Source organism: Heptranchias perlo, chromosome 7, assembly GCF_035084215.1.
Source record: "Heptranchias perlo isolate sHepPer1 chromosome 7, sHepPer1.hap1, whole genome shotgun sequence".
Taxonomy (NCBI): Eukaryota; Metazoa; Chordata; class Chondrichthyes; order Hexanchiformes; family Hexanchidae; genus Heptranchias; species Heptranchias perlo.
In genome coordinates, this window is record NC_090331.1 from 17,426,886 (window position 1) to 17,441,975 (window position 15,090).

The 15,090-nt window shown below is 42.8% G+C and overlaps 1 protein-coding gene across 3 annotated transcripts in view; it reads left to right on the forward strand.

Moving 5' to 3' along the window:
* Nucleotides 1-15,090, forward strand: part of epb41l5 (erythrocyte membrane protein band 4.1 like 5) — a 153,289-nt gene that overhangs the window by 103,334 nt on the left and 34,865 nt on the right. The window contains exons 14-17 of one of the 3 annotated variants that reach the window (XM_067987107.1): nucleotides 715-748; nucleotides 2,610-2,725; nucleotides 4,130-4,212; nucleotides 10,113-10,200. In XM_067987107.1, coding sequence (XP_067843208.1) covers nucleotides 715-748; nucleotides 2,610-2,725; nucleotides 4,130-4,172 — 193 coding nt within the window. In that variant the 3' untranslated portion in view covers nucleotides 4,173-4,212; nucleotides 10,113-10,200. Of the gene's footprint in view, nucleotides 1-714; nucleotides 749-2,609; nucleotides 2,726-4,129; nucleotides 4,213-10,112; nucleotides 10,902-15,090 lie in introns of those variants that run through there. The other 2 variants (XM_067987106.1, XM_067987105.1) reach the window with 2 other exon arrangements.

The following is a 15,090-nucleotide window of genomic DNA, read 5'->3' on the forward strand; positions in this document are numbered from 1 at the left end:
CTTGTTGTTGAGGGCAGTTACTCTCACCTCACCTCTGGAATTCAGCTCTTTTGTCCATGTTTGGACCAAGGCTGTAATGAGGTCTGGAGCCAAGTGGTCCTGGCGGAACCCAAACTGAGCATCGGTGAGCAGGTTATTGGTGAGTAGGTGCCGCTTGATAGCAGTGTCGACGACACCTTCCATCACTTTGCTGATGATTGAGAGTAGACTGATGGGGCGGTAATTGGACGGATTGGATTTGTCCTGCTTTTTATGAACAGGACATACCTGGGCAATTTTCCGCTGAGAAGGATTTAACATAATTGTCTCGTAAAACATGAGGGCCCCAAACTGAACCTTTTCACTGGATCCCCTGCAAGGCAAAGACTGCCTCTGCCTGTATGGTCAGTGTAAGCTGTCCTTGCGTTACTGGGCATCATTTGTGAAGACTGCATTTGCAAAATCCTTTCATTTTGTGGCTTTAATCCTAGTTTTCTGGATATCTGTCTATTCATTGGGTTTCAGTTTAATTGCTGTATTAATAATGGTTTCCATTGCCTTAATTCAGTGAAATATCTTTGTGTTGGACAATTAAAATAACTACAGAAACAACTAGTTTTGGAGCTTTTAGCACAGAAGATTCTAAAAAGCTCAAGTCAGATGGTTAAAATATTATTTAGCCACTTGTTTTAAAAAAAAATTGTTGGTCATTAATTTTTTTTTTCTTTAAACCAGTTCTCACATGGCAAGCCAGAAACCCGCCTCCCAGGTATGTATCCTATATGGTTCTGTGTACAACAACTTGCAGTAATAAAGTGCCTTTAACGTAGTAAAAACGTCCCAAGATGCTTTACAGAAGCGTTATCAGAAAAAAATTGACAACAAGCCACGAGATATTTGGACAGGTGACCAAAAGCTTGGTCGAAGAGGTAGATTTAAAGGAGGAGAGAGAGGTAGAGAGGTTTAGGAAGGGAATTCCAGAGCTTAGGGACTAGACAGCTGAAGGCACGGCCACCAGTGGTGGAGCGATTAAAATCAATGATGGGCAAGAGGCCAGTATTGGAGGAATGTAGAGATCTCGGAGGGTTGAAGAGCTGGAGGAGGTTAGAGACCATGGAGGGATTTGAACACCGGGATGAGAATTTTTAAATCAAGGCATTGCCAGACCGGGAGCCAATGTAACTCAGCGAGAAGAGGGGTGATGGGTGAACGGGACTTGGTGCGAGTGAGGATGTGGGCAACAGGGCTTTGGATGAGATGAAGTTTATGGAAGATGGGAGGCCGCGCAGAAGAGCATTGGAATAGTCGAGTCAAAAGCATGGATGAGGGCTTCTGCAGCGGATGGGCTGAGGCAGAGGTGGGGACGGTCGATATAGGCAGTCTCTCTCCTTGTTCCATTCGTGGTTTGCTGTGTCATGCTGTGCACTGTCTTGGTGTTGGTCCTGAAACACTGACAGCAGCTGTATACTGGGAGGAATTAAAATTCCTTCTTGAATGTCCTTAAGCGATCGATAGCGGAAACATAAAAAGAGACACAGCCGCTCTTTGTCTGGCTATATTTAATTGATGATCATGTGACTCTCGGCTGCGGTATTCTGTAAAAGTGACAGTCACGCTGCATTCATAGAATGATACAGCGCAGAAGGAGGCCATTCAGCCCATCATGCCTGTGCTGACTCTTGGAAGAGCTATCCAATTAGTTCCACTCCCCTGCTCTTTCCCCATAGCCCTGCAAATTTTTCCTTTTCAAGTATATATCCAGTTCCCTCTTGAAAGTTGCTATTGACTTCATGCCGCAGATTCCACATACTTCCTGCCCATCCAAAAGTTTTGGTTTGTGTATGAAGCATTAGGGTTCTTTCTGAGGCGGGGGATGGGGTTGCAGCTGGCCAGGCACATTCCTGGAGGGAAGAAGGAAGTGTCGGATGAGTTTCCATGGGTTGTTCTCGTGTATCTCCTGGTATTATGCCGCATTTATTACAACGCTGACTCTGAGGCAGGAAGCATGTCCTCACCAAAGGGGTTTTGTTTCCTGCCTCCAGAGGCAAAGTAAAGGTAAATGACCATGGCCGACCATGCTTGCCATTGGATCTGCAATTGTATTCTGGCCATAAGAAGGCCTGAGAGCTCTAGTCTCTCAAATAACCAGCAATGCAATTTTAACACAGCTGCCTTCCTTAGTAGTAACATTAGGAACAGCAGTAGGCTGCTCCGCCATTCCATTAGATCATGGCTGACCTGCACTTCAACTCCATTTTCATGCCTTTGCACTGAAAATGACCCTCAACCAATATCATCAAGAAACAGTTCAATTTATCATTCACCTCATTGCTGTTTGTTGGTCACTCTTGGTGCAGAATGATTGCCATGTTTGCCTACATACCAAAAGTCTTTGCACTTCAAAAAGTAATGAATTGTTGAAGCATTTTGAGATGTTACAATGTGATGGGACACTCTATAAATGTATGCATAACTTAGAAAAGTCTGTGGAAAAAGTTGAACTTTGAACATATAAATTAAGGGCACAAACACCGATTGTATTATTTTGATATCCAGCATGTAAATGTCTGCTAATTGATCTTCTATGGTATATGGTCAGCAAACCTATTTTATTTTCTGTCTCTCTCAAGGCTGTGGTGGCGAGGTCAGTTCTCCCTGTTGTGGCATCAATACCCAGTGCTCCTGTACCGATTGAAATAGAGAATCTTCCCAGAAGTCCAGGCCCCAACCAGTCTGAGAATAGGAGGTAAGGATGATGATACTTTAGCATTCAATAATCGAAGTAATGTTAACACATGATTCTGAAATCGTCGGAATAATTCTGACTACACTTGCACAGTACAAACTTGCTGAATGTTTTAGAGTTGAAGGTTCTTGTATTTAAATAAATGCATGTGGCATATTAAAAATTCAAAAAGTCAAATATGATATTCCGTACTGGTGAATGTTTTGTTCCATTATTGGCTAAGAAGAGTTAACCCAAACAGTGAATGTGTTGGCCAGCAGAGCTGTTTATTCCCTCAAAGGCCTTTATCTACCTTTCATTGGCTTGAGACATTATTAATGGGGCTTTGTTATCTAGAATTTCTGGTGTGCAAGCCACAAATTTGTAGTTGGCGATGCCAGTGGATTTGCATGATCCCTGCAAGTTTAACTTGTATATTTTAAAAAAAAAGAACCTTTCCAGAAGTGTTTTTAGGAAAGGTTTTCCATGAAAATTGCATCTTTTGAAACAATTCAAACATAGATCTGTGGTAATTGCAGACCTGGGTACTCACTGTCATCTCAGCTACAAAGAAGCTTTGATTTTCAAATTGGATGTCACGCCTTTTAATGAAAAATGAACTACACTTCCAAGGTTGTCTTTATCATACTTGAACTTCGTGGCCAAGCGTAATGCTAATGTTTGGATGAAATATGCCACAATGGGGTGAGGTTTTTTTTTAAACAGAGGAAGCTCTTGTTGGATAACATGTTCCAGACCTGTCCAAACACAGATAAGGGCTGAATCAGAAATTGTCCCCTACCACCAGGACCTAGGACTGGAAAAGTCCTCCTTTGCAGGGCCAGTCAGGAAGTTCCACCTGTGTAACTCTGCTCTTTTTATTATTATTGGCAACAAAAACAGCGTGCATTTATATGGTGCCTTGAACATTAGAAAAAACCCTCATGGTACTTCACAGAATAGTGGGGAAGATGGACCCTGAGCCAAAGAAGGAAAGATGAGAAGGTGTGACCAAAAACAAGCACCAATTAAGAGTGGAGCCTCAATGTTACAAACCCAGTTTGTGTGGAAGTTCCATTAGTGTCAATGGAAGAGCTCACATCTGGATAAGATAAACCCCTGATGAGAGCAACCCTGTTAAAGCCCATGAGTTGGTAATAATGAGGTTCCACTGCCCCACAGTCTTTCTGTTTCCTAGTCTGGTTTGTTGCACAGGTCTGGTCATGGTATCAATTGACAAGTTTTAAAATAAATGTCCCAAGTGGGCTCTGCTAATAAGGGTCTGTACCAAGCTGTCACTCAAAGCGCTGATGGCCTTCATTTCTGTTTCGCGTGCTGCTCCATTTGCTGCTTTCTGAAGCTCCAAATCAAAATGATTGAATCAATCGGCTTCTTTGATTTTTGTCTCATCTTTGATCTGTTCAGTCTCTGGACTCTGTGCTCAAGGTGGTGGAACTCCAGTGCTTGACGTAGTGCGGAACCGTTGAACGCGGTTATACCTTCCAGTGGTGGGTGATGGTTTTTCTCTTTGCTCTGACTGCTGGGTGCGTGATCTGGCTGTGACTTGGGGTGGGCTGGCCGTAACAGAACGAATCATCTGCTGGTTCCCTGAAGGATCATTTTCTGCATGCCTTACTTTGTGCTCGTGATGAGAGAGAGAAAATGCTCACTCCTTTGCAAATCCACTCATTAACGTTCATGGCTGGGTGTCAAGTCATGTGTGAGATTTCTCTCTAGTTTGAATAGGAAGAGCCGAGAGAATTCGGGCTCTGTTTTGCTGTATGGAATTCCCTGCCTTTTTGTATTTCACTTGATTAGTATAAATCTCAATTCTTCTCCAGCATAAATGACTGCTTAACCTGAGCATCAGAATAAATCCGCATAGACAGGGGCCTATATAACATGCTTGAACCCCCATTTGGGTTTGAATACCGTTTTAAGCTATTATATAAACTTGAAATACCTGCTTGGCCAATAATGCCAGAATCAACTCCTTGGTCCAGCCAATGAGCCCACTAGATTGGCTGCCTTCCATCAGGAGGCCATAGGAGTTAATGCTGCCTATTTCATTTTCCTCCTCTTAAATCTCTAAGAACTTCCACCATGTTCTGTAAGCATTCAGCTTGACTCATAGATTTAAAAAAGAAATGAAACAAAGCAGCTGATCAGGAGAAGGCGAAGAAGCCTTTGAGAAGTAAGAGGATGGGAATGTGACTTGGGACAATTTGCAGCCATTGATTTAGTTGGAATTGCAGTCGGTTATATTTCTGGTGAGGATCTGGTGACACTTTTTGGGTAGGGGCACTGTTATGAACACATTGCAACTATGCCAGTAAAATAGGGTTGTTGACAACAAATTGGGAAGTCCATCCTTCATAATTTTTACTTTTTAGAAAAAATGCAAGGAAAATGCAGCTTTAACTTTTGGGGAGGATTCAAACCTACAGACACTGCCTTATTTGACTGGATTGATGGTTTGACTGCAATAGAATTAAGCTTTAAAAAAACTGTGGTAATCTACAAACTGAAGGCCCTTTGGCCCATCAAGTCCATTCCCTCCAATTGCCATGTACAATTTATCCTTTCATGCATTCTACTCGACCCACTTGATCTAGTAAGGGAGGCAATCGAACACGGGTGAAGCTCCAAAAGGGTAAAGCTCTGAAATCTATCTCCAACTGGGGTAACCGAGCAAAACCACAAAATATTAATCCAACCTTACAACCCACACTTAAATGCTCTGACCAGTTGCACTTCACAGGTGACACATCCAATGCCCCATTCCTTCGGAATCTGGCAGAAAATTGTTTACACTGACTCTCTGTCGTGTAATCCTTGTACCTGTGATAAGTGATCCAACACTCCTCTTTCTACTGCGACTGACAAAGCTACTAAATCACAGAAAGTGATTTTCGGAACCCTGAATACCCACAGCTTTCTCCGAGTCACTCGTTCTGATAAATAACGTTGATTTTTAAAATAACGAATAGTCCACCTCTTACCACCTAGAAACTTGGTCACCTATCTGCTGTACCCGTGCACTGATTCCTCTCCGAGACTGTCGAAAGCGGCACTTTCCCACTAAGAAACTAGCTGCAGTAAGGGTGTGACATAGCTTGGAATGAGAAAAGGCCATTCAGACCATCAAGTACATTCCCTCCACAGACAATGGAGCATCTGCCTCAATCATGGTTCCCCATCGCAAACCATCAGTTCAGTCAACAAAGTCATAGTATCGTAGCAGGGTATAGCACAAGCGGAAGCCATTCGGACAATCGTGCCTGTGTCGGCTCTTTGAAAGAGCTGTCCATTTAGTCCCGTTCCCCTGCTGTAGTATCATAGCGGGTACAGCACAAGTCATGTCTGTAGTTTTTATTCCTACCTCCTCATTTCCCTCCAAAACAAAATTAAACCCGAAATATTCTAGTCTTGAAGGTCTCTATACTCTCTTACTACCCCCATGTGAATCAAAGGGATAAATGAATCTCTAACTAATGCAAGCTGCCACCATTGTAGAGAATTTTTAAAAAGGAGACAGTAATTCCATCTTCAGAGTTGAGATGTTCATACGGAACTGAACCTTCATTCTACTGGTTTACAATGCCTTCTAATCCCAGTAATGGTATTCTTTTATTGAGTAGGTAGTATTTAACTATTTGGCAAACATTAACCTAAACCTTCTACTGATGCTAGCCATTGCACATACCTGTTTGTATTTAAGAGGACTTATTGGCGGGCCAAACGATTTATTAAAATAAAATATTTGAAACATTCCTGGGTCAATTCTTTTATCTCTTCCATGGAGACTGTACCCCGTTTTTAGACTTTCTGTTCACAGATGTATTTGGAAGGAGTGAGTGAGGTGCTTTCAAAGGGTTTTGAAGCCCCGTTGCTAACATTGCATGTAGAAGCTGTTTGCTTTGCTCCGCTCCGCTCCGCTCTGCTCTAAAGTAATAACTGCATGAAGACTAAATGGCCATTTTGCTCCACGGCAACACTGAAGACTGACTGGCAGAGTTGGAGCTGTAGCTTTTGAAAGTCAGTAAGATGAGCTTTCTTCCTAAGTGATTGCAAGGAAAACTGTATAATTATGCCTGGTTACAGTCCTGAGATCTCTGAATGTTATCTGTATCTCGCACTGTCCACTATGTGTTGTTCATTCTAGACTGTCATCACTGTCCTTCAACAATCCTGCACTTGACCATCTTTATGTTTTCTTCTACAAATTCATTTTTAAAGCATTGATATCTCTTGCATTATAGCTATGTGGAGTAAACACACTGTGTCATTCTGCTGTACGTCTAATTTATTTCTACTTGACAAATTTCTGCAGATCCCCAAACACACAGACTAATGGGACATGAACAAAAACTACAGATGCTGGAAATCTGATGAAGAAAAAGAAACTCTCAGCAGGCCAGGCAGCATCTGTGGAGAGAACTGAGGGATTAACATTTTGGGTGCAGTCCCTTTGTCACAACTGTTTTGTTGAAGGGTCCGTGCCCGAAATTTAATCCCACTGTTCTCTCTCCACAGATGCTGTGGGTTTCCAGCATTTTCTGTTTTTGTTTTGAGTGGGACATGGTCCTGAATTAAATGGCATGTTTACATTTACCCCTGGTTTTGGAAGAGCAACACCAAAGTGTTTTGCTCTCCTGTGTTTCCACAAAAGACCCAGCTCTCTTTTCCAAACTAGCCTCCTCCGTCGGCATTATAGGAGACTGAAGACACAGGATAGAATAATAGAATGGTTACAGCACAGAAAGAGGGTATTCGGCCCATCGAGCCTGTGCTGGCTCTATGCAAGAGCAATCCAGCTAGTCCTACTTCCCCGTCCTTTCCCCGTAGCCCGGCAATTTTTTTACTTTCAAGTACTTATCTAATTCCCATTTGAAAGCCACGATTGAATCTGCCTCCACCACCCCCTTAGGCAGTGCATTCCAGATCATAACCACATGCTGCATGAAAAAGATTTTCCTCATGTCGCCTTTGGTTCTTTTGCCAGACACCTTAAATCTGTGTCCTCTGGTTCTTGACCCTTCCGCCCATGGGAAGAGTTTCTCTCTATCTACTCTGTCTAGACCCCTCATGATTTTGAACACCTCTATCAAATCTCCTCTCTCACCCTCCTCTGCTCTAAGGAGGATAACCCCAGCTTCCCCACTCTATCCAGGTAGCTGAAGTCCCTTATTCCTGGGACCATTCTAGTAAATCTTTTCTGCACCCTTCACATCCTTCCTAAAGTGCAGTGCCCAGAATTGGACACAATACTCCAGTTGTAGCCAAACCAGTGTTTTATAAAGGTTCATCGTAACTTCCTTGCATTTGTACTCTATGCCTCTATTTATAAAGCCCAGGATCCCATATGCTTTTTTTAAACCACATTCTCAACCTGCCCTGCCACCTTCAACAATTTGTGCACATATACCCCCAGATCTCTCTGTTCCTGCACCCCCTTTAGAATTGTACCATTTAGTTTATATTGCCTCTCCTCGTTCTTCCTGGTAATATGTATCACTTTGCACTTCTCTGCGTTAAATTTCATCTGCCACGTTTCCACCCATTCCACCAGCCTGTCTATATACTCTTGAAGTCTATCACTATCCTCCTCTCTGTTCACTACACTTCCAAGTTTTGTGTCATTTGCAAATTTTGAAATAGTTTCTAATTATATATATATATTCCAATTACTCTATGATACAAATACATGCCCCATTTGGGCTATGATCAGGCCAATGTGTCGGAACTCAGTTGTACATCGAGAATGTTACTGTGCTTTAGGCAGCCATGGACTGAGTTTGGAGCACCAGTGATAGATCCATAGACACAGGGAAAAGTGAATCTCTACCACTGTGCGTTGAATGGAAACCAGTAAATTTATATTTTGTGATGCTGTTACCTATGTGAGATCTGTGGAAAGAAAGAAAGAACGAACTTGCATTTATATAGCGCCTTTCACAACCTCAGGGCATCCCAAAGCACTTTACAGCCAATTAAGTACTTTTTGAAGTGTAGTCACTGTTGTAATGCAGGGAAATGTTGCAGCCAATTTGCACACGGCAAGGTGCTACAAACAGCAATGTGATAATGACCAGCTAATGTTGGTTGAGGGATTAATATTGGCCAGGACACCGGAGAGAACTCCCCTGCTTTTCTTTGAATAGTGCCAGGGGATCTTTTACATCCAGCTCAGAAGGTTTAACGTCTCATCCAAAAGACGGCAACTCTGACAGTGCAGCGCTGGAGTGTCAGCCTGGATTGTGTGCTCAAGTCTCTGGAGTGGGTCTTGAACCCACAATCGCCTGACTTCAGAGGCGCGATTGCTACCACTGAGCCTCGGCTTTTGGGAGTCAGTGACACTGCAATAATGTAAAAAAACACCTGAAATTTGTTTGACTGTGCTCATGCTATGCTTGACAGAATGTAATTTTTTTTTTGAACACAAGTGCAGGCAAATAATCAGATTCAGCCGAACAAATAGTTTGTCCGCGTTTTCCTCCTTTTGGGACGAGGGGCTCTCTAGCCTTACTTAGAACCGCCATCAATATTATACCATGGTCAGCCAGCAAGAGGTGCAGTTGAAGTGTGCTAGTCTGTGTACATTTCCTTGCCTCCCGCCACCCCCCCTCCCACCCCCAGTGCTCCAAGATAGAAAAAATGTTTACAACACTTTGCTTTGAGCAGCACTTCCATCTAGTGGCTGAAACATGAAGTTGTAAAACTCTAAGTGATGAGGAAGGCCTGGGATTTGAATTCACCGGATGATGTTAAGAAGTCGAGCCCTTCTGTAGGGGTTGGGCTGTTGGGATGGAGGTAAATAGTGCCCGGAGTAAACTAAAAACGAGAGTGATACACACAAAAGGTCATCAACAACTTGCATTTATATAGCGTCTTTAATGGAGTAAAACATCCCAAGGTGCTTCAATGGAGCATAATCAGACAAAAAAATTGACACCGAGCCAAAGGAAGCGACATTAGGACAAGAGACCAAAAACTTGGTCAAAGAAGTAGGTTTTAAGGAGGGTCTTAAAGGAGGAGGGAGAGGTGGAGAGGTTTAGGGAGGGAATTCCAGAGCTAGTAAAACAGTCCTTTAAAAATAGCCTTCAAGGACATGTTCCACGGTAGCATGCCTTCTATTTCATAATACTTACCATTCAAAGTTTACAGAATGTCAATTCATTACTCATTTCTGTACAACCTTTCCATCAAGAAGTTAAGTGAGAATCCGTACTCTGGTAATAGTGTATAAAGCTGTTCAAGACGACCTCGATGCTTTAAATCTTTCCTTTCTCGCCCTCTGTGGCCTTGCATTCTTCCCGCCATCTTTACTTGTGCTTCTTCCAGTCTCTGTTTTCGTTTCCATCCAAGTCTACCCGTTGCTAACCACTAACTCTGCCCCACGGTCCAGGCTCCCATGTGCTGACGACTCCCAACCCGCTGGACGTGCATGGAACTCGCAGGCTCCGCCCACTGCCGCAGACAGAAACTACACTGAGTTTGTCTATGAGCATAATGTGAAGAATACGGGAGCGCAGTAAAAACAATGTCAGCCTTTGTAATCTCAGCTCAAGGAAAGGACGCTTTGAGTTGTCTGTCCTCAGTGATAAGTATGCGATAATGGCAAACTGGGGGAGAGGAGCTATTGCCTGTTCAGTAATAATATGCCATGCCAGCTGCCTTGAATGGGGGGGTGGAAGAGGGAGAGGAGGGATGTTCATTGAAATCTTTTGGTGATGTACTCTTATCTAAAAGAATGCTGTGTGCACTTTTTTGTCAATTTACCTTCAACCCAGGTGATCAGGAAGTAACTGGCTTTGTTGGAATAAAATGGCTTTGTGTCAGTTAATAACCTTACCTCCCAAACCCAGGACATGTTTCGAGAATAACTTCCCCCTGAAATGAATTGTAACCAGCGACCAAATATCTTCACGTCCCTCCCTTTTTGCGTCTTGTGCACCCCAGCTATTTGTAATGCCCAAGGCTGGACTCGAACGATAGCTTTTTTTGGAGTTTTATAAAAAGAAACGATCACTGTTTCTTCGTGCTAAATGTTCACGCCTCAATCGAGATTACTAATTGGAAAAACGATTGAACGTGTACTATCTCTGGTTGTTGAGCAGGAGAGTTGTGCAGAGAGCAAAGTAATAAAATTAGCATATTAGTCCTGGGTTGATGTCCCTTTAACTGTATTTTTTTTTTAAATGGTAATTTGGCAGTGTTTATGTGCCTCTTTGCTTACCCCCCGCCCCATGTCAGGAATTGTCATTAAAATATCTCGAGTATTATTATTTTCTTTGAAAGAAATGTTTTTTGAAACTTGAATGCAGGGGATTATGACTTCAAACCTTTTTTTCCAGTGAAGCAGTAAAGCAGAGCAGGAATGCTGCCGGGTGCTATTTTTCTTTTTGCCAGCGGAGGCTTTGTTTATTGCTTTAAGGGATGTCGAAAGGTGAGGCTGCATCACATGTGTAGCAGTGAGTGTATCCACAGGACTGCACGCTTAGATTGAGAAGCTGGCTGCTCTCCAGGCCTCCCTGTTAATTTGGACCTGAAGCCCTTCATGCAGCAGTACAGTATTGGCTGTGGTGGTGCCTTTATGTTTTGTAAATGGGAATTAAGGGGTTTGGAGAAAAAAAAAAGTTGACATTGTGTATTTATGCAGGAGCTGGGTGATGCTCATATTGGAGTGCCATGTTATCCAGGATCATATTAACTGTGCCTAATATTTACAGATCAAATGTCATTACTGATCCCTTTTTGTTCTTATTGATACTGTCTTTTTCAAGGTTTTTGGAATTGTAAATCAATACTATTTTACCTTGTTTAATTCTGTTTCTAATATTGAGTTGTGTCAGTGTTGAGATTGTTTCACATCTATAAAGTGCGTTTTACAACCATATTCTGTCACTGTACTGTATTTCTTCATCTGAAAAACTGTTTAGTGCAGGGATATGCAAACTTTAGTTTTTATGGGCAGCCTTCGTTGGGCAGCATGTAAAGTTTAAATCCATTTTTCCATGTATTTGCATATATCTCAAGAATACTGATTCTGACAGATCATGGCATTCTGATTTACAATTTATCCATCCATGAGATAACAGCCCTTTCTAAACCGCCCTTTCCGAAACCCCAGGGCCTGAAAAATTCAATCAGCACAAACCAATAAATAAGAGATTTTAATTGAAAATAGGACTGCATTGCCTGGGCTTTGAGGCCCGTGTTGCTGAGAGCTTGGAGAATGCACGTGGCCCCAAGGCCACAGGTTAGACACCTCTGCATTAGTGCATTTGAATTTTGTAGGAAAAGGCCATTCGATACCACAAGCCTGTGACTGTTTGATTTATCTGAACCCAGCCCTTCTCACTATGTCACTCAAGTCTCCTCTGCAGAAACAAATCTACTTGTTGCTTGAACACATTTATAATTTCTGCTTTAACACCCTTCCCTGGTAACTTATTCCACAGATGTATTCGTTTTAGGGTGAAAAGGGTTCCCTGTTTATTCCCAACTTGAATTTTTAGCTTGTGATCTTCGGTATTTCAGCTGAGTTTTCATCAGTGATGCTCCTAATTTAAGAGTACTTAGCACTCTTTCGGAATGAAAGATATGCAGAATTCTCCAGTCTCTAGATTATTGACCGATAATGAGGTGAAATGATCTACACAATTCCACATTCTATGGAAGGAGGGACATTAGGTAGAATTTCCTTCTTGACTTGCATCTAGCTTTTCTCATCAACCCGTAGATTTACTAGTGCATCCTATACTTGTGTATGTCGCTGAGGAACAACTTGCTCTTAATTTCAGCTCTCAAATGGTATGGGACTGATCCGTGTGTATATACATTGGAACATAGAAACATGAGTAGGCCATTCAGTCCCTTGAGCCTGATCTGAAATTCAATGAGATCATGGCTGATCTGTATCCTAACTCCATTTAACTGCCTTAGCTCCATAGCCCTTAATATTCTTGGCTAGCAAAAATCTATCAATCTCAGATTTAAAATTATTATTTGAGCTAGCATCTACTGCTTTTTGTGGGAGAGTATTCCACACTTCTACCACCACCCTTTTGTGTGAAGAAGTGTTTCCTACTTTCTCTTCTGAATGGCCTGGCTCTTATTTTAAGGTTATGTCGGCTTGTCCTAGACTCCCCCACCAGCAGAAAAAGTTTCTCTCTATCCACCCTATCAATTCCTTTCAAAATCCTAAAAACCTCAATCAAATCACCCCTCAATAATTACCCATCATATAGATGGTTCCGCGCAAGTAAACATGAGGTAACTTATGTTTGAAAGCTCTAATGGAAAGTACAAACAATATACATTTAGAGATCCTTTCTCCACCTGCACACCTCAGACCCAATTCAGTAATAGTAAATGATGCAGGCTGCCTTCCCCTGAGTGAAACACTTTTTTAGAGGAACTCTCTTCTTCCTGCCGAGAGCATAGGAAGAGGTCTTGTAGAACAACTCCCCACCACCACCACCTCAAGTCTGTGCGGGTGGTACTTCCATGTCAGAGCTATTTACTCTAATTCCCTTTTTTTTTAACCATACTGTTTAATAGATTTTCATCAAGTGTTTATCTAATTCCCTTACAGATGTCATGATTGACTGTTTCAATGGCTACTTGTTGTCGTGCATTCTGCTAACCTAGCAGCAGGAGCCTGGTTCCTAATTGGTGTCCAGTGAACTCTGCTGGAAAGCGGTGTAGAGTCATAGAGTTATACAGCACGGAGAGAGGCCCTTCGACCCATCGTGTCCGCGCCGGCCATCAGCCCTGTCTACTCTAATCCCATATTCCAGCATTTGGTCCGTAGCCTTGTATGCTATGGCATTTCAAGTGCTCATCCAAATGCTTCTTGAATGTTGTGAGGGTTCCTGCCTCCACAACCCTTTCAGGCAGTGAGTTCCAGACTCCAACCACCCTCTGGGTGAAAAAGTTCTTTCTCAAATCCCCTCTAAACCTCCCGCCTTTTACCTTGAATCTATGTCCCCTTGTTATAGAACCCTCAACGAAGGGAAAAAGCTCCTTAGTATCCATCCTATCTGTGCCCCTCATAATTTTGTACACCTCAATCATGTCCCCCCTCAGCCTCCTCTGCTCCAAGGAAAACAAACCCAATCTTCCCAGTCTCTCTTCATAGCTGAAGCGCTCCAGCCCTGGTAACATCCTGGTGAATCTCCTCTGCACCCTCTCCAAAGCGATCACATCCTTCCTGTAGTGTGGCGACCAGAACTGCACACAGTACTCCAGCTGTGGCCTAACCAGTGTTTTATACAGCTCCATCATAACCTCCTTGCTCTTATATTCTATGCCTCGGCTAATAAAGACAAGTATCCCATATGCCTTCTTTACCACCTTATCTACCTGTTCCGCCGCCTTCAGGGATCTGTGAACTTGCACACCAAGATCCCTCTGACCCTCTGTCTTGCCTAGGGTCCTCCCATTCATTGTGTATTCCCTTGCCTTGTTAGTCCCTCCAAAGTGCATCACCTCGCACTTTTCCGGGTTAAATTCCATTTGCCACTGTTCCGCCCATCTGACCAACCCATCTATATCGTCCTGCAGACTGAGGCTATCCTCCTCGCTATTTACCACCCTACCAATTTTTGTATCATCAGCGAACTTACTGATCATACCTTTTACATTCATATCCAAGTCATTAATGTAGACCACAAACAGCAAGGGACCCAGCACCGATCCCTGTGGTACCCCACTGGCCACAGGCTTCCAGTCACAAAAACAACCTTCGACCATCACCCTCTGCCTTCTGCCACTAAGCCAGTTTTGTATCCAAAGTGTCACATGGACATCAAGTGAGGACTGGATTGGGTTTACCAATAATAACCCTCCCCCTACGGTTGAATTGTCTCCGATGCACACTGTCGAAGGTCCCACATGAAGAATGGCCATTTGGGCAAGGTGATGGAGGCATGCCGCTTCCTATAGAGTCAGCAAGGATCACCCACTTAAGGGGGGAGCACAGGGAAAGAGTGGATTCTGAGAAAACTACTCATTTGTTTGCAGGATACCATGCAGTTTCAGTGCTAAAATGCTAAAAATGGGGCACACAGAAATACATTGGTTTGCATGCCTTTTGAGTTATTGCATCTGAGTGTAAATATATTTTTCAGAGGGATTTCTTCTAGCAATTTAATTTGATTGAATATATGCAGAAAAAAATCCCCCTCCTTTGCTGTACCAGGAGGTGAGAGACTCTTCTATCCACACCCCACTCCCTCAGACTGATAATACCAGACACAAATATCCATCATAATAAGTTGTGAGTTAACCATTTTTGGGGAAGTAAATGACTGTAAAGTACAGCAATTTTCTTCTTAAAATATGTATTAGGGTCACCCAACTGTTAAAAATGCTCTTGG